The sequence below is a fragment of the Artibeus jamaicensis genome, unplaced genomic scaffold (assembly GCF_021234435.1).
Source record: "Artibeus jamaicensis isolate MK-2021 breed Jamaican fruit bat unplaced genomic scaffold, CSHL_Jam_final contig_1132, whole genome shotgun sequence".
Taxonomy (NCBI): domain Eukaryota; kingdom Metazoa; phylum Chordata; class Mammalia; order Chiroptera; family Phyllostomidae; genus Artibeus; species Artibeus jamaicensis.
Window position 1 is genome coordinate 886,223 of NW_026521221.1, and position 20,683 is coordinate 906,905.

Sequence of the window (20,683 nt, forward strand, 5' to 3'; positions counted from 1 at the left end):
GGGAGGGATTTTGAGGAAGAAGTATGAAAGACACAGGGATGAGGACTGGGGGGGGGAGGGAATGGGAGGGAGGCGGGGAGACGGGGCGGGGGGGGGGGGCTGGGATGGGAGAAATAGACAAAAAAACTGTACTTGAAAAATAACTAAATAAAAATTTAAAAAAATAAAAAAATAAAGCTACCTCTAAATGCTAAAAGCAAAACAACAACAAAAACCCTTAAAAGGTAAAAAGAAAGGACTCAGTAACCAAAACCAAGGGGAAAATGATCAGTGATTCTTTTTTTTTTAATCCTCAACTGAGGACATGTTCACTGACTTTAGAAAGACAGGAAGATGTGAGGAGAGGGAGGGAGGGAGGGAAAGAGAGAGAGAATCTGTTGACTTCTGTATGTGCCCCAACAGGGGACTGAACCTGCAACCTAGGTATGGGCCCTGACTGGGTATTGAACCTGCAGACCTTTGGTGTACAGGATGATGTTTCAACCAACTGAGCCACCTGGCTTGGATGACTACTAGTTCTTTCAAGTTAGTCAGTCAAACTATTTAATATCCTCTATGTAGGGGGAATTCTAGAACTGTTCAAGTAACTGACTTCAAACTTCTCACAGTGTCTTAGAAATTCAACTCAACTATTGAACATTTACTTGTTTTCAACTTAGAAGAGGTTTCTGAGCCAAAGGTGTGTCCATAGAATGACCCACTAGGAAACAGACTGGGTACTCTGTTGAATTCTGAGTGCATCTCCTCCTGAAGTTAGAAGACTCCCCCAGGCAATACCAAGACTTACTGAGCTATACATGAATTCTCCTTCTCCCTCACAAGTACTAAGCTGGCCTTCTTCAGGGACAGTATGAAATGGGTTTGGGTGAGAGAGGTAAAATAAGTTGTGTTAAAAGGCTCTAGGTTTTCATGAACACTTGGTCAACCCTTTCCCATCTGTCTTCTGCCTAAGTCAGCATATGATCAGCCAGTTTGAACTGGGTTGGTTCATATGCTCATCTGTCGGCAGAATCTACACCATGCCTGATTTTAGGAATTCAGAAAAGAGTGCTGGATAGAGTAATATCTGATACAATTTCCCTCAGTTTTATTGGAGTCTCAAATATTTAAATAAATTTCCTGAATGCATGACTACAAAGTGGTCAATTTCTTCCCAGCTCTCAAAAAGTCTAAAGTCATTTTACCAACGTAGGTAGAATGACATATAACTTTTCTGACTGAGTGCTCCAAGACTGACAGCTGGTTTATATTAGAGGCCAATTTACATTCTGAGAGTGTGGTACTTCACTCATTTGATAATTTTCAGATGATGTTGACAACACCTTAGAGGAAAGTGTTATTTTAAGAATAACACTTCAACTGCAAACAAAGCAACCTCAAATCAGATTCAAATATAATCTTACTTTAGGAAAAAAAACCCATAATGAGCTGAGGCAGGCCAACTTTTCCATTTTGTACAAAAAGAGGAGGTGGAGAGAAAGGATTTTGCCTCAGGCATTCTTAGACACCACTGGGTATGATGCAGAAACAGCAGGTGCACATGGTTTGAACTCCAGAGTTTTTCTGTACCAACTGTAAAATCAGACTCCTGACAGTTTTAGAACATCCACATGGACTTTTTTCCTTTGGCTACCCAGAGATGAAATCTCCTTCTACTTTGGGGAAAATGTTACGATGTTACGGACTACATCCAAGATGACTTTCTGCAGTGTGACCTAGGCTGTTCTCTCCTCCCTGGTCTCTTTGTTCCTACCCCTTTTCCAAACCTGGGGCTTAAGCCTTACAGCAGGCTCTACCCAACATTCTTCCAGTAAATTCTCATTCTGCGTGTGTTAACCTGAATCAGTTTCTGCCATCTTCAACTAAGAATCCTCATTGGTACATAGCCCAACCTCTCAACTGAACAGAAATTCCATATGAAATGCTCTTGACAGCTGATCAGCTGCTCAAGAATGTTTCCAGCCACAGGGGGCACCCCACACCCCAAGACCAACTGCTCCTCTGTGGGGTCACTGCAGGTGTTACAAAGTGATTTCCTTCACTGGGGTGAAATACACTTCCTTTCAACTTCGATTCACTACTCCTATTGGTGGTTCCTGGGTTTTCATCACGCATTCTCCAAAAGTTGATCTTTGGAATAACACACAGCAAGTCAGACCCTTCTTTGATACTGTAACTATGAAAGTAATATGAATAAATAACTATAGCTCTCTTGACTGGCAATATTCTGGGCTAAACTGGTGGTAAAGAAAAATTAAACAACATTAAATCATACAGTGAGAACTTTTCATTACTCCTTTAAATCTTCTAATTCAGTCAGAAAAAGTTTTAAGTTTGGAGCTTCTATCTCATTAGTACCTTTTTAGTATTTTTGACAACATCACTACAATTATTTAATAACCTTCTTTTCATTATATTTACTTTTATGGCAAGCAATACCAGTTTTCCACTTATAAAAATATTAACTTTTGTCTCTAAAATTTTAAGTAGGAAAGTAAGTAAATTTAAAGACAAAGTAAATGATAATAAATGTGGTGCATTGGAATACAAAAATCATGCGGGTGGATGTCATTGCCTAACACTCGAAAATTTTGCTTTAGAAATAGCTGGTTCACAGCAGAATAAAAAGAGACTAGTTCTGTGCTCTAGATATTATACTTCATCATCAAAGCCCTTATTGTTCTATGGGTTTTTTTAAGTAGTTATTCATTACCATTGGTTCTTATCAGGAATAACACTACTTATTTTCAGTACTTCACCCTAAAACATTTGTTTTTCTTTGAGGATGGCAGACTGTGCCTAAAGCATTATGTTCTCCTATTCTTAGTTCCTGTATTTTCATCACACATTCTCCAAAAGTTTATCGGATCTATTTCCTGACCTGACTGTTTAGTTGGTTTGAAATCTGAAATGGATAACATATTCATTACCCTTCTCAAGAGTCCTCGTCCCAAGACCCCACCAAGCAGAAGATCTGGGAATGTGGACTTACCTGTGGCATGTTCCTGTAGACCTACATCAAAGGCAAGTTTATCCGTCTGGGATCTCGACGTAGTCAAACATGTTAGATACTGTGAAACAAAAACAGATGCAAGTGAAGTCACACTCTTCTACCAGGTCTTGGCATCTCCCCGCTGCCTGGCTCCCAGTTGTCAATGTCGGCATTGAGCTACTGTGAAAAGGGCTCATCTTGTTCATTGTCATCATGCTTTTGCAATATACTTTAATAACATACTTAAACCTCATCAATGTTCTCACCTGATAACCCAGTGACTTACCTAATGGGACTATATGTTATAGACATAAGTTTAAAATATTAAATGTGCTTTTGTTGAAAGACACTCTGAGAAACTTTTAAAATGGGGACAATATAAATTGAACACAAATGACCAACACTAATAGAAGGGTCCATAAACTTTGGTACTTCATTTTGGGGGATAGTATGTTACCATTAACTTTTTTTTTTTATCAAGGTTGTGTAATAGTATGAAAACAATGCAAAAAAGTATATTTGTATAGTTAGCATGTATGCAATATTTAAACGCCTCACAACCAGGCTAAGAGAAACTCTACCAAACCGATAAGTGAAGTAATCTTTGGACAGTGGCAGGGACCATGATGACCCCCACTCTCCACCAATTCTAATTACTTTTTGTTTTTAAAATTGGCTGTAAGCGTTAAAACCTCTCCAATAATGTCTATGTATTTTTCCAATTACAAAAATACATGTGCCTGTGAAACTTAACAATGATTTTTAAAATCACTTCACAAAGGACAACGAGCCCCAGCCTGTCCCCCATGTCCGCCAGGGACAGGCAACACCGCTGACCTCTGAATGAGCCTGGGAGGCAAGTGTGGACTTGGAACGTGCTTTCTGGGTTATAGTCCTAGTTCCCTGCAGCAGAAAAGCAAAGAATCATTGCACTGCCCACAGTCACAGCTCACAGGCTTTATTCTCAGAGCTGCTCCTACAAGGAGCAGTACTGTACAGAGTTTATATTGATGGTGAGTGGGATTTGGGGGGACGGCTGTAAGTCTAACGATAAATAACATAAGCCTTCATATCTCTTCCATGATGTTAGCCCCAAGTTTTCAAGGCCAGGAGAATATACTGTTTGAGGTTTTGTCTACTGTATGTAGACAGAAAAAGAAAGGCATTAAGGTTTCATTTACCCTCGTGGATAAGCACCAGAGTCTGAAAGACCAATGATCACCTGTCAGTGCTAGAGATTGTCCTGGTACAATGGTTCCCCACTCTCTAAATGTCTCCATCCCCTGCTCCGGTAACCTTCCATTCGGTCATTTTTGTTCTCTATCCTTTGCCATGGAGAACTACAGCAGGAGAATGTTAAGGCAGAAAAGGTCAACTTCTTACCAGTGCTCAGGAAAAGAAATGCTGCAATAAATAAATTATTTAAGAGGCAGTGTCTGCTCCCGCTGCCAATTCGATAGTGCAAGCTTTGAGATGAACTTTGCAGTATGCTGCAGGTGTAAATGTGTGGAAGTGAAGTCTTGAATGAATGTAACAGTTTCCCATTAGGGCCAGAGAAAGAACACCAATGTCACTTACACTGACGGGTGAAAACAATACGTGCAGGGACAGGGAGTAAATGTATCAGAATCGTACATATTACAGTTAATTGAGATCACCTTAATACTCCCCGCCAAGGATCTGCAATATATGTATTTTACAAATACATATATTGTAAAACTTGAAAAAAAATCAAGTGACATGAGTCATCACCATTTGGGTTCACGGTGGTTCTAGATCCCTAACTAGTTACAGCTGATCCCGATCAGCTGTGTCACACCTGAGTTAACACAGATGTTCGAATTCTTTCAGTCCTTTCAGGACTGAAGGTGATGGATACCAACCCACTTCCTTCAGCTAGCAAAGAGCAGAAATTTTACAAAATCTTACTTGATTTTTCTTCTATGCTAGTTGTCCTCGTGCACTCAGGAAGTCAGTTATCCCATAGTTTTTTTTGGTCAATGTGACACATTTTTATTGAGTACCCAGTGTGTCGAGGTACTGTATTTAGTTGGGATCACAGTTCTTTTTCTCATGGACTGGGGAGAAGGGTGGTTGGACATTATGCCAATGCAAATAAATAATTCCAAATTAAGGTAATTTATAAGAAGAAGCCAAGGCAATAATATGCTACAATTATCTACATTCCATGACTCCTGATGTTAACTTGACCTAGACATTTGCTGGCTTCCTGTGCTTCCTCCCCACTTTCTCTTTCCCCTCCTCTCTGAATGGTGAACGCGGACACCCCGAGGTACTCACCATTCCACTAAAGGAGTGTCGCAGGAGAATCGCGTGGCCATACAGCAGAGTCCTGTGCCCACCCCCTTGTGCTGCCTGTGGGGAAGGAGGAGGAGAAAGGTCAGTGCAAGCCAGGCTGTGGCCTCTCTCAAAGCAAAGCAGTGCGAGAATTCTACAAGACAAACTACGAGGAAAAGACACAGTGCAAAGCTCCCAAGGAATTCATTCTAGAAGAGAGTGGCCAGCCTACGGGCAGGGGAAGACTTGCGACCACAGTCATGCAACATCCTTGCGAGAGGAGGTGCGGGGCCAAACCTCTTCTCCAAAGCGGCCCCTGCCTGGGTTCGGCAGAACCCAGAGCTGTTCTACCAGAGCAGCATGGAGGTGAGAGAGGTACTGCTTACCTTCCTTTGAAACTTCTCAGAAGCATTCAGAGTGAGAGAGAGAGAGAGAAACAAATGTGATGTAACTACAGCCCAGCGAGAGAAAGGCAGCTTGGAGGCAGGCGTACGGTCACATTCTGCACTTTGTGGTCTTTTCCCTTCAAGGCTCTTGTGCCTTCTGCCCGCTCACTGAAATGGGACCTGTTTACCCAAATCTGACCAATGAGAGATACTGTGGACATCGAGACTTTAAAGGGAAAGTTATGCAGAAGTAGATCATTCAGCTGAGAGACCTCTAGGCACCTTCGCTGCCTCTCTGGGCAGCTCCCCTGTGGCTGTTCCCTCCGGGGCAGCCCGACCGAGGGGAGGGAGGCACGGGCGAAGGGGCGGCCCACCGTCGAGTCACTGGGCTCTGCTTCCTACATTGTCCCTTAGTCTGATTCACAGTGAACTGTCCCAACTGAATATGATATGAGATAAAGATTCACACTGAACTATCCCAACTGAATATGACATGAGATGAAGCTACTATTAATCTAGTTATAGGTGAGTAGGTAACATGGAAGACTGAATCTACAGAAAATTCTAGAATATTTTTGGCATCAATATTTTCAACCTTTTACTTAAATCTCTCCCTGTCATGTTAACCAGCCCTCAGAGACAACTTAGTTTGATCACACACCCCTTTTAGGAAAAGATATTTGCGCATAGGCCCTCATCCCTAAATACACTCAAAAAGAGAATTCAAAGCCTGTGATTAAAATTAATCATAAAGAGAAATGATAACATTCTCCTTTTTCCTTCTATGTGCCATGGGCACCCTTTAGCAGCACACTGTGCTCAGAGCTACAGACCCGGAGCCCGAGGGGCTGGTCTGAGGTCCTGCTCCTCTCCTGCATGCACCCTCCACCGGGGCCTCGGGCGGCAGAGAGAGAGAGAGAGCCTTTGGTGAGGGGAGGAGGCAGAGGTTTGGATAATAAAGTCTGGAGTAGTTGTATTTCGACTCCATTTGGATTAACAAAATCACTGTCAAAGAGATGACTTCTAACGTCATACAACGAACCTAAGAAAAGAAAAAGGACAAATGTGGTATCAGGTTTTTAAAAAGCTGATACCTATATATAACTCTGTGTGTGTGTATAACTATATATAACTGTGGCTATGGAGATATTGAAGGGCTCTCCAGATTCTAATATATGGAGGAATTAAGTGTTCTTCACAATATTTCCAAATTGCTTGAAATAATTTGATCTAACTTTAGTTCCTGTGTTTACAATACAAATGTGTTAACAGCTTACATTAAAATTAGTCATACTAAATAATTTTCACATCTTGTCAGTCCAGCTGATATTTTCCCTGTACATTTGTATTGTCTCAAGTTAACTGACAGCTCGTGATGGCTTATGTTGTGGGTGTATGCTCCCAAAACCAGTCCCATGTCTCAACAGAACCACAGACTATTTCCTAGTGTTGACTACGGGTCACAGCTTTCTCCAGTTCATCTTCATTTCTATCCACTCAACGAGTAATCATAAGAGCCAAGAGTTGCTGACCACAAAAGGTGGCACTCCAGAGCTCGAGCTCCTCCGCTTCTCTGGTGCTGCTGGAAACAGCTGGTACTCGAGTCCTTTCCTGTGGTGACAACTGGGATTGAATGGGACATCACAGCCCTGGAGGTTTCCTCACCTCCCAATGCCCCTTCCATGGAGGCAGTGTTTTTTAGATGCTGGTGTGTGTCTGCTGTTAGAACACAGCTGCCGACTCCATGCCGCAGCATCTGTCTCACCATGCTTGGGTGGAGCCTGACAACTTGCATTTCTAACAAGGTCCCGGGGACACGACACTGATGATGCTGCTAGCCCAGCGGCCATAGTTTGAGAACCACTGCTTTAAGGAGTGATCAGGCTTCAGTGCTAGAAGGGCGATCGGTGTAGAGGATTCTCCTCTACTGAAGTTTTGACCATTGTCATCCTCGTGACAGCTCCTGTTGGGCACGCATGGCGTCAGGTGCTTTATGTGCCATCACAGCTCAATCTCATGGCCCTTCGGTGAGAGATGGTTTCCCCATTTCAAAGGTGAGGCATCTGAAGCTCTCAGAGGGTGTCTTGCCATATGTCACGCAGCTGGATGTGGTGGTGGAAGGAACTGAACTCAGTTCACTCTAGAACTTGAGCTCATTTTGCTCCACTTTTCATAATATATCCATTACCCCACCGTGTGCAATACCAGTGCACAAAGCACCAGGAAATTAGGATACAAAGATATAGCCTCAGCTCCTCAATGAAGGTGAATGCATAGAGCTGGAATTACATGAGCTCTAATTCAGCAGGCATGAAATTATACTAAGTGTTGTACATGAATCAATTCATTTTATCTTAATTAGTGTTGGGAAGTAACTATGGTAATTATCTCCATTTAACAGCAACACAAACTGAGGCTTAAAGACATGAAGTGACTTACTTAAAGTTGTACAGATTCCAAGTACAGGGTTGGGATTGAACAAAGACGAGTTACTTAACCTTATGTTACAGTGTATCCTGTATAGTCTGGTAGGGGAGATAATACTTGTGTATTAAAAAATCATGTTACAAATAGAAACATGTCTGGTAAAAGGGGTGCAGACACACAGAGCATTGGAATACAGTGGGAGGGTAAAGAGGGCGTGAAGGAAGAGCTTTATTGAAAAGGTAGACCATTAACATTCTGTTGGGACTGTTGACAGGTAACGATAGTAAGGAGGAGGGACTCACGTGGGTGAAGGCCTCGAGGTGGAAGAGCATGAAGTGTACGTGGGGACGAGCAGACGTGTGTTTCGGTGATCAGGGTTGGGGTCAATAAAATGAAAGTGGCTGGAAACAAGTCAGGGCACAGATGCAGGGAGGTCACATTATGGAGTGCTATGACACATTGCCCTACCGCTAAGGGGACACTGGTGTGGGTTTCTGAAAGGAGAGTGTCACAATCAAAACTGTGTGTTCGGGAGATAACCCTGACTACAGAGTGGTGGGCAAACTGCAGGTGTTAAACCCTACGGGCAGAGATCACTCTCTCACTCAATTTCCACCACAACGTAAGGAGAGTGTGGAGATCAAAAATCCTGGTGTCGTCCTTTACTCCTTTCTTCCTCTCATCACACTCCACAGTCAATCCAAAGTCCCTTTGGTGCCACCTACAAAATGTGTGCTGTGTCCAGCTACTCGGCACCCCGCTGCTACCAGTCTAATCCACCCTACCGTCCTGTCTCACCTGGACTCCAATCACAGTTCCTAACTCTGCTTCCGGCCTCCCCACTCTATATTCTGAGTTAATGTGGCAGCCAGAGTGTCCTTTTAAGACCACCGATCACATCACATTACTTTCTTGCTCGATTCTCCAACCTCCCATGGTTTCCTTCACATTTGGAAGTACCACATCCTCCCCATGGCCTCCAAGGCCCTGCATCAGGAGTTGGCAAATTTTCTCTGTAAAAGACCAGACAGCATCAGGTCTTATATTTAGGTTTATGATTCATTTTAATTTTTGCACATGGGAACAAAAGGTAGTCTAGTTTCATTCTTTTGTATGTAGTATTTAATTATCCCACCCCATTTACTGAAAAGGTTTTCTTTTCTCCACTATATGCTTTTGGCTCCCAAGAAGGTATAGAATGGCCAATAGAAATATGAAAAGCATCTCAACCCTGTGAGCTATTAGGAAAGCACAAATGAAAACTACAATGAGATACCGCCTCACATTTGTTAGAGCAGATATCGCCAACGAGACGAGTAATGACAACAGTTGGAGAGGTTGTGGAGGAAAAGGCACCATCACTCACTGCTGGTGGGGATATACACTGGTACAGTCACCACGGACACAGTATGGAGGCCCCTCAAAAAATTCAGACTAGAGTTACCCTATGACCCAGCAACCCCTATTCTGAGCATCTGCCCAAAGAATTTGAAAACATTTACTTGCAGAGATATGTGCACCCCTACATTCATGGCAGCATTATTCCTGGTGGCCAAGACGGAAACAACCAGAATCCTTCGACAGGTGAGTGGATCATGAAGATGTGGTGCAGATACACAGTGGATACTACTCAGCCATAGGAAAGGATGAAGTACTGCCATTTGTGGCCACGTGGGTGGACGTTGGGAATATCATGCCAAGTCAGACAGAAAAAGTCAAGAACCATATGAATTCACCCATATGTGGGATATAAAACTGAAAGCAACAAATTAACGAATAAGAAAAACAAACTCACAGACAACAGCATGGTGGTTACTGCAGGGAAGGGGCGTGAGGGGAGTCGGGGTAAAGGGGCGACAGACGCTGGCAGAGATGATTTAACTTTGGATGGTGAGCACAGTGCAATATACACATAATGTGTCATAAATTGTACACCTGGAACCTATATAATCTTATTAACTAATGTCACCCCAATAAACTTAATTAAAAATAAAATGCGAAAGATGAACATAAAAAAAGTTAAATACGAAGACCAGATTGTAAATATTTTAGGTTTGGCAGGACGCACATGGTCTCTGTTATAGTCTGCTTCTTTATTTTAAACAACTTTTTCTAAGTATAAAAGCCATTTTTACCTAGAGATTCTACACACAAACAGGCCATAGGCCGAATCTGGCTCCCTGGTTGTCCTCGCAGCATCACTTGATCCGGTTTGCTCCACCACTGCGGCTGCGCCACCCGCCAGGTACACTCCCCGTCAGCCCCCCCCCCCCCCCTCCGCCACTCCCACCACGAGGGCCTTCCTCTGTTTGCTGTGTGCGTGCATGCTCCACGGCCAGGCCTTTGCATGTGTTCCCCTTGGCCTGGAGTGCTCTTCCTCCAACATTCCCCTGGCTCGTTCTCACACTATTCTTAGTTCTGTGCTCAGATCTCTTATTAAAGAAGTCTTCTCTCCTTGCTCCTTCTAAAACACCAATCAGCCCCAGCTGGTGTGGCCAGGTGGATTGAGTGCCAGCCTGAAAATCAAAGGGTCGCCGGTTCAATTGTCAGTCAGGACACATGCCTGGGGCACAGGCCAGGTCCCCAGTAGCAGGCACATAAAAGGCAACTACACGTTGATGTTTCTCTCCCTCTCTTTTTCTCTCCCTTCCTGTCTAAAAATAAATAAATAAAATCTTTAAAAAAATCATCTTGACTCTCATTCTTCTGCTTTATTTTTTCCTCACAGCATTTTTCATTAGTTAATATGAATTCGTGTTAGTTTTGATGGGCCCTCCCTACCCACGGACATAAGTGGCGTGAATCTTTGATGTGTTCTCTGCCACGTCAACATCACTTGTATCAGTGCCTGGCAAATAGGAGGCACTGACTTTCCTACTCATATTCATTTTTCCTGAATTATAAATAGTAACTGGAGGAAGTGGCCTTCTTGTCTCCCTTTTACAATGGGAAAAGAGAAACTTTCCCATGGTCATCTTGTGAGGTCACATTTGAATTTGGGTCCAACTACAAATTCTGCTTTTCCTGCTTTGATGCTAATTCTGGAATTATCATCTTCCTTCCCAGGAGGAAGACTGCACGGGTCTGTTTACAAGGAGGATGCAGACACCAGGACCACGAGGCTTCACTGGGAGGGCAGTCCTGCCTCTGCCGCAGATGACCTTGGCCGCAGTCGCTGGCAGGAGGAGAATATTTCACATGGCCTCACAGGATGGGGGTAGAGCCGGGCACAGCTAGTGAAGTGCCCTGATGCTGGGTCCAGAGGAAAAATGTTCCAACAGATCATGATTTCAGTCATCTCACCAGTAATTTCAAAATTAGTTCTGTCACTGACATTTCTTTTGCTGGTTTCCAGAGGACACTGACTCCTAGAAAGATAAACCTGATACAGCAACAAGGAGGAGGGAGAATGTGGCTTCCCCCAGGCACACATTAATGTCTCAAAACTATTCGATCTCTACACTGCTTTCCTTTAATAATCTGAAGCCCTAAATTCCACTTTGGGAATCCCAGGCTCTAGGAAGGCTCCTTGCTGAACTGATCACAACCGTGAAAGTTGTGGGGGCCGCCTCACTGGGGGGGCTTGTGAAACATGGCATCACTGTCTGGATGTGGATTTGCACCATCATCTTCCTTTCCCTTCCAACCCCACTGCTGTTTCTGTCTTTGAAGTTACCAAAGGCAGAAAGAAGCCTTTCTAGGAAGTCCCAGGGTGGCATTTCCTGAACATGCTAGAGGCCCTTTATGTTGCCCAGGTGGCTCACTTTGACCCAAGTGACAACTGAACAATAATGATGCCATATAGTAAAAAAAAACCCCAAACCAAACCAAAAGCACCCCAACAACACCGAACAGTAGAAACAAAAGCAAGCAACTGAGTTTTTGCAGTTAGAAAACATAATGGAAGATTCTCTTCATGATTGCTACAAGATACTACATTTTTAGGAACTTTACTGGGATATGAGCTAAACCTTTAAAACGAAATGCCAAACCTTTATTCTATAAAATGAAATGTGATTTGGTGGTATTCTTATTATTATAGAATGAGAATACTAGTAATATTTGTAAATGCTAGTTCTCCTACATTTAACTTACAGATTTAATGCAGTTTTAATAAAAATTCCAATAGAGTGTTTTGCAATTGAACAGAATTTCTACAATCTGGAAATAAAAAGAGTAGGAAGCAAAATTCATTCTGGCAACGATTCAAAAAGAAGACTAGCACAGTATAGGCAGCCCATAACCAACTCTAAAATGTAGCAAACAATAAAGCGGATTTTTAATACAATGGGGGAAGGCGAGATTATGAAACAAAACTCTCTAGGATATGTAGATAGCAAATCAGAAAAGCATTCAGTAAGCCCCACAGGAAATATAACAGATAGATTCTGGGTGGATAATAGAGTTAACTATTTCACTTTAAAATTAAATTCTAAAACAAGTAGCATGTAATAAATAGTTTCCAGACCTAATACTTATCCATGCTTTGAAGTACAGATGAACTGGAAGGAAACAAAAGACAGATCATAGCAAGATTATGAAACTTCAGAACAATGGAAACATTGATATTTAATAGACTACACAAACTCTTTGTATCACTTTAACAAAAGGGGTGACGTTGAAATGAAGGGGGAGGAAAGCATCAAATAAATATATAGGCAAAGAATGAGTACGTGATTCATATCAGGAACACAATAAAAATATATGGAAGAGGCTTTATCTCCTCTAGTAATGAAAGGAATGACAATTAAAGCAACTTCGATATATCATTTTCCGACAACTGAATTTGCAAAAATGCGGGGAAAAAACCCTAATGCTGTTAGGGTTGCAACTCAACTGCTGCATTCCAATATAAGGTGACACTGGGTAAAACTCTTGCAAAGCAATATCAGAATATATAAAAGAGCCCTAAGAAGTTCATAATCTTTATGGTAGTAATTCTACTTATGGGAATAACTCAAGAGTAGGAAAAAAAAAGCGTGCATACTGTTCTGATAAGAGAATTGTAATGGAGACAAACAAGAAGCTGGAAAGAACATAAATATCCCAAAGAAAAATATTATCTAGTAAATCCCTGGCTCCTTCAGGATGTTCTGTCTTGTAACCATTAAAGACAACAATTACACGGGCTAATGGAAGCACAAAGTGTTTACGATACACCGCTGTGATAAAGGCAGAATGCAAAATGCCTTCCACAATTTTATTTATGCAAGAGTGATAAAAATAACTATAAAAATGAATATAGTCATTTAGTTGGTTGCAGAACCATTGGATTTTTCCTTTTCTGAACTGGTCTTTGTCACTATTGCCGCACAATCGTGTGTGTGGAGGGCAACAGCATGCTGCCCGCATTCCAGGGAAGGGAGCGCCACCCAAGTGTTTTGTCTACTGGTTACGACTTTAGTTGCTCTAGGTGTGATTCATGTGCTAGCGTCCCCAGGAAACGACTTCACCTGCCTGAAAGGTGGCCAACAATGCTCATCTAGCAGGCCTGTGCTCACGAGCTGACTGCAAAGCATCGGCCCACCCCGGTGTTGAATGGAAACCCACAGAGGCGGCTTTCACCCAAGACAGCTCTGGTGCCCTACGAGCTGCCTCAGGCCCGGCTCCAGACTCTGTAAGGAAAAATTGCTTGTCCCCCTGAATTGCTTGCCAGGAGTAGCCCTGCTTGGATCCCAAATGCCCTGTCTCTTCTGACTGCCATTTGGGGACCCTCCACCAGGGACCCCATTCTTGTTCCTGGAGACTTGGGTTCTGTACTTTTCCATGCCTCCCAAGGCTGCCTCCCCAGCTGTCAGATTGCACGTCCTCATCTTCCTGCTACTGCAGGTCATCCTCACTCGGGCCAAACTCCCAAGACCCCACACCCTGTCACCCCACTTTTCTCAGAGGGGTGAACGGATGGGGCGCTCAAAGGCACTGAAGACACTGAGGGGGCATTTTCTACACTGGCCTTGGATTGCAAACTCATAGTGACATGGATAATTTTACCTCTTTAATAATGGTTAAAGGAGCACGCTGGAATTTAGAAGATGTAGTCCAGGGGTGGGGAGACACATGCATGGACTAGTTTGACTTGTGATTTGGAGTCAGAACCAGGGACTGTGACAAAGAAATTCAATATGCATGTTCTAGCCACCCTAACTCCCTTACTATGTGTGGGATCCTGGAAAAACCCAATGTAGGACACTAAGCCCTTGTCTTTGCCGCCTTTTCTGGATCAAATGCTCAACTCTTCAGCTAGGTAATTGCCAAGTTCAGCTTGTCCTGGGCTCCCCAACCTGGGACATAAGACTGTATAAGTACAAAAAGTACCTTTTCAATTTGACACCTGGATTCTCTACATGCAATGGGATGGCTCATATGGACCTACAACTTTTATTCGGAGGTTCCTGAGCCATTGGCTGCAGAAAGCTGTGCCATCAGGATGAAATGCCCCGGAGGGGTCTCCTCTGTGAGGAACCCTTCTAGTGAGTGTGGGGCGGCCCAACCAGGAAAGTGCAGGCCCTTGAGATCAATGCACTTGAAAGGAGCCTGTGTTCTTGGCTTCCTTCATGGGCCTCTCGGGGGATTGTTAAAACCTAAAATTATGACATAGAATTTTAATGAAGTTCAGAAAAGAGGAGGAAGGTGTGGCCGCTGACAGCCCACTCCCCTAACTTCAGTGATCATTGAAGTCTCTCCAGTTGTCTTACTGAAAAGAAGAGCCCACATGTGAGAGGCTACAAGGCACAAGACACCCCACAGAGAACAGGCGTGGCAGAGGGCCTCTGTCAGCCACTGCTCCTTTGCTTCTATTCTCTGGCTGCAAGGTCAGCAGGGTGACCTTGACTCCAGGAGCCCCACCTCCCACTGCCCATCCCTGCTTATCACAGGAACACACCATGGAACGCTCCAAACTCGGCCTACAGAGGCAGGCTCTCCTCCTCTCTTTCACTTTTAATAAGGGAAAATAAGCAAAATCAAATAGTCCGACCACTCACCACTGAAGGCCAAATTTACCATTCCCAGGATTCGTAATTCACTGAATTCAGCCAACTCACCTTCTTGGAAGCATTCAAAATTGTTTTACCCCAGTAAGAAGATTCTGAAAATCCTATTTTTGTTTGTGTCATTAATTTCACAGCCATATGGAAGTATTTCAGGACAAAAGGATAAAAGGCCAGAACCTGATGTAAGAAACTGGAAGTTCTGGGTCATGAGCATCATCTTTAGCGAGAACTTGCACAGCAAGAAGGCGTTCCCTCCCAGGAGGATGTCCGCATTTCTTTTGGGCTCTAGACAATCCAAATTGGACAGAGGAAGAGTTCCAGGCCCCAAAGAGATGGCTTCTATTTTGCACAGATTTGGCTCACGGGTTGAGTAAAATCTAGAGGTGGTTGAGATGAATTAGGGGTAGTGGAGGTGACGCTGAGTTTGCTGTTTCCTGTGAGCCCTTAAAACCATGAGAAGGAAGAGTCCCTGGATGGTGCAGACTTAAACCTTGAATGCACAGCCGAAGACAACTGATGAATCTCTCGCTGGTTCTTTAAAAATAAGAGCTTCTGATGTAGGAAAATGATAGACATATGCAACCATTTTCCTTCCCTCTTTCCCAATCCATGGTGTTTAGGGAATTGCTTTCAGAGGTTCCCCTTAGGCCTGGGATTTTTTTCAAACCCTAATTCTGAAACAGGAGGCTAAACATTCTCCAATGAGGGAACAAAGGTGGCTGTTGGGATGCCTCCAAATTGAACACGGGTCATCCTAGATGCATCTGTGCTTTGTTTTGAAAGTAGAGGCCACAGGGAAACCACACAGCCAGCGTGGCAGCTCTAACATGTGTTTGGGATGGTCTCTTTGAAAAGAGCAAATTGGCAGGAGGTATTTGTCAGGGTATGACATTCAGCTTGATGACACGTATACTTTGGAAAGAGATAAAGCAATTATTTTCTTTGAGTTAATGTTCCCTCTTTCTCCCAGATTTCTAAGAAACTGACATTGACAAATTCATTCTTTACATAACAGACCCCTGTCAGCCAGACTTATTTCCAGTCACCACTCTAGCTTTCATCTGAACCCCTATACTCATCAGGTCTCTGGTGACGTGGTAGACCAGAGGGCACATAGGGTCAAGACTTAGAACTCTGCCCAACCATTTCCTTTCAATGAAGGTAAAAAATATATATGGTGAGTATTTTCTACAAAGTATTAAACATAGGAAGGTTCAGAATACCTTGATCTGAAAAATCAGACACTGTCTCTAATTGATTATCTCTCTGGGGAAAAAATTCACTGTTGCTCTGGCCAGATGGTTCAGTTGGTTGAAGCACTGTCCCATACACCAAAAGTTTGTAGGTTCAATCCCTGGTTGGGCCACATACCTAGGTTGTGGGTTTAGTCTCTGGTTGGGGCATAACTGATCAATATTTCCTTCTCTCTCTTTCTCTTAAACAATAAATAGTCTGGGATAAAGATTGAAAATATTCATTGTTCATTCTGGGGGTAATAAAATAGAAGTACAACTTTTATTTTTATCATAAAATGTTCTTGAGTCCTACTGTGTACAAACAAGCCTACCCATGTCTGCTATAAGGAAAAAATGAACTTGATTATATATTTTTTGTTTGACCCTCCTTCCTTTCTCCTGCACTCTTCACTATTTTTTTCTCTCTCCTGGATGTCCCTTGTCAACACAACTTTTTTTTTCAATTCTCTAACCTTCTTTGTTTCATTCCCAATCATAGTCTTGTTGGATAATGGTCAGTTTGTCCTGTTCTCTCTATACCCACATAATAAGGTCAGAGCCAAGTTTATAGTTCCAAGAAAAACAAATAAATGAATGCCTGATCTTTCACTGAAGTACATCAAGTGGCCTTTGGTGGGGAGGCAGATTCTCAGAGGTCTGCATATGTGTGGGCCTGTAGATGGACAGGAGGACAGTTACTCCTAATATTTCCTACCTGTCCATGGACCACATGCTGCTTGGAGGGCAATGAATTGATTCTTCTGAACCTCTCATGGATTGATTCTACAGAAGTGGTTCTCAATCCCCACTAGCCACCAGAATCATTGGTGCAGCTTTAAAAATGAAAACAAAGCAAGAAAAAACAAAAAACTATAGCCCAAAGGCTGGGCCGTTTCCCTAAGATCCTCACTTGGTTCCTGAGTGATGAGGCCTGGGCTCCCAGGTAACTCAGGTGTGTGGCCAGGCTTTAGAGCCACCCCTCTAGGACTTCTTCAGCCACAGTGGACCCTTCATCTAAGTAACTGGTATCATGCTTACAGTCAGCAAGTGTTTCTCTTTCTCAGAACCACGTCTGTTCTGGGCCAGAGACTGATCATTTCTCAGAACCCCACTGAAGCAAAGTGCAAACCTGGTTGCTTCCCCTTGTGCTTGGTGGCTCTAGGACTAACGTTGGGCCCTGTTTCTCTTTTAGCTCTGCTGCCATAGATGGGATAGGTGGAAAGACACAACTTTCTCTGTAAAATAGCAGTGGCAAGGGCTCTAGACAATCCAAACTGGACATGGGGGGATTTCTAGGCCCCTCACAATCACCCCTAGACCCACCCATCTTTATGGTGCACAAAAACAGTCCATTGCCTCGGCCATAGCCCAGACTTTCTGTCTTATCAGTCTGTACTCTTCAGGGCTGGAAGGTGATGGATCTGATGGCAAAACACAGAGGTTAGGGGAAGGGGCTTTTACTTTTCTTCTCTTACTACTTGGTCACCCTTCCCCCATCAGTTTGTCATCTGTTCTCACTCTGGTTTCTGTGTCCCCAGCTCCTAGTGGCACACTTCTGCATTCTGCATTCTTTCTTATAACATTCTACTTTCCTCTTTGCCTGCAAGGTGAATGTCTTTCAGAGTTGTTTGGATCACCTAACACTTGGGCAGTGCTATTTGCATAGCTGCTTTCAAAAGCCTACTTCTTCAGCGGCCTCACTTAGGTCTAAGTGTTCCTGCAAACTACCAGCTCTTCAGTCAAAGAGAAAAATAAGTTTTTTTAATGCCTCCTCTGCTGATCTGTGAATGGAAACTGGGACCTGAACAGAACAAACACCATCAGACATATTTTCTCCCCATTGTGCAGAAAGTAAACTCATCACACTGACAATGAGAGGATAACCTACTGGGGCTGACAGTAAAACCCAACGTCCCCTGAGCTGCTAGAAACTAAAGCAAGCTTTATAGATAGAGAAGAAGGCACATTAAAATTGGTACTTGCTATCTGAGTGGGGAGGAGGAGAGAGGCTCAGAAATACTGAGCATGGTTCACAATCTGAAAACAAATAACCCAAGAGTAAACAAAACTAAGTCTCAGTGGTGCTGATCCTTGCTTCCTTCAATGGTTGAAAAAATAAATAAATATTCATGGTAGTTACCATGAATATAATGTGACAACTCAGTACTAAAAAGAACATTGCAATTAATGAACTATCTGAAAAATAAAGAAAACAATTCTGTTTACAATAGCATGAACAATAAAATAATTAGAAATAAATTTAGCCAAGTAGGTGAAAGATATTTATACTGAAAAATACAAGACATTGGTAAAAAAAACTTAACATGACACAATAAATGGATAGATATCCTGTTTTCATAGATTGGAAGACTTAATATTGTTAAAATCTCCATGCTACCCAAAGAGATTTATAGAATCCATGCAATCCCTTTTGAGATTACAAAGGCATTTTTTTTACAGAAGTAGAAAAATCACTCCTAAAGTTTTCATTGAACTACAAAGAACCCCAGGCTATCCCTCAGGATAGCCTAAGCAATCCTGAGGGAAAAAGAGAACAAAGCTGGAGGCATCACACTTCCTGATTGCAAACTATATTATAAAGCTATAGTCATCAAACCAGTATGGTGTTGGCATAAAAACAGACACATAGGTCAGTGGAAGGAATTAAGAGCCTGGAAGTAAACCCACCCATATATGGCCAACTAATATTTGACAAGAAAACCAAGAATAATACCCAATGGAGAAAAGACAGTTTCTTCAATGAATGGTGCTGGGAAAATTGAACACTTACACACAAAAGAATGAAACTAGACTCCTGTCTTATACTACTCACAAAAAATCAACTCAAAATGAAATAGACTTGAATATAAGACCTGAAGTCATAAAACCCTTAGAAGGAAACATATGGAGAAAGCTCCTTGACATGGGTCTTGACAATTTTTTTGGATGTAACACCTAAAGCAAAAGCGACCAAATCAAAAATAAACAAGTGGGACTACATCACACATAAATCCCTGCACAGCAAAAGAAACTATCAACACAATGAAAAGGCAATCTACAGAATGGGAGAAAATACTTGGAGATTACATATACAAGGGGTTCAATATACAAAATATATAAAGAACTCAGATAACTCAATAGCAAAAGAACCCCAAGTTTTTTTAAAAGGCCATATGACCTGAATAAACCCCTTTTCCAAAGAAGACAAAAAAAAATAGCTAAGACATAAATGAAAAGATGCTCAACATCAGTAAATCACTGGGGAAATGCAAATCCAAACTACTCTGAGATATCATCTCAGGCCTGTTGAAATGGCTACTATCAAAAAGATAAAAGATGACAAAAACTGGAGAAGATGTAGAGAAAAGGGAACACTGATGCACTGCTGATGGGAATGGAAATTGTTTGAACCACCGTGGAAAATGCTGTGGAGGTTGCTCAGAAAATTAAAAATAGAACCAGCATATGAGTCAACTATTCTGCTCCTGGGTATTCATCCAAAGGAAATGAAAATACTATGTCAACAAGATATCTGCACCCCCATGCTCACTGCAGCATCACTTACGATGGAGACAATCTGTCAACAGATGAACAGATGAACAAAATGTGGTTTTGCTATATAATGAAGTCTTCAGCCACAAAAAAGAAGGAAAACCTGCCATTTTCAGCAAGACTAATGTACCTTGAGGTCATTATGCTAAATGAAATAAGTGAAAGACAAATATTGTATCATATCACTTATATGTGGAATCTAAATAAAACCCACACTCATAGAAAAAGAGAGATATTTGTGGTTACCAAGGGAGGGATGGGGATTGGGGAAAGGTGGCTAAAAGGTACAAACTCCCAGTGATAAGATAAAGAAGTGTGGGGATATAACGTACCACATATGACTATAGGGTATATGAGAAAGTTGTTAAGAGAGTAAATCCTAAAAATTCTCATCACAAAGGAAGAAAAATTTTTGTAACTACATGAGGTGGTAGGTATTAACTAAACTTACTGTGGGAATCATTTCACAACCTGTGTGCCAAGTCATCATGCTGTGTACCTTAAATTTATACAGTATTGCATATCAATTTTCTCTCAGTAAAACTGAAAAACAAACAAAAATACATTGTAGTTGATCTCTGCTCCTTACACTGGGAGATACTGCTGCTGACTGTCAATGATCCTCATGACTTGAAGCAGCAAGGATGTTCCCTAAGCGAGTCTGCAGTATGATGGAGAGTCAGAAGGACTGACCTGGGCCAGGGCAGCTATAAAAATTCCTGGTGACTTATCACCGTAAGTAGTCGGTATGCCTCTAGAACTGTTTATGTAGCTTGAAGAATCAAGGAAGATCTTCCTTAA

General features: G+C 42.4%; 1 protein-coding gene across 1 annotated transcript in view; it reads right to left on the reverse strand.

The window, feature by feature from the left end:
- Window positions 1-20,683, reverse strand: part of RYR3 (ryanodine receptor 3) — a 514,231-nt gene that overhangs the window by 279,464 nt on the left and 214,084 nt on the right. Inside the window, exons 4-5 of the mRNA XM_053665407.1 lie at window positions 5,294-5,368; window positions 2,993-3,071 (exon numbers count right to left, since the gene is read on the reverse strand). Coding sequence (XP_053521382.1) covers window positions 2,993-3,071; window positions 5,294-5,368 — 154 coding nt within the window. The remainder of the gene's footprint in view (window positions 1-2,992; window positions 3,072-5,293; window positions 5,369-20,683) is intronic.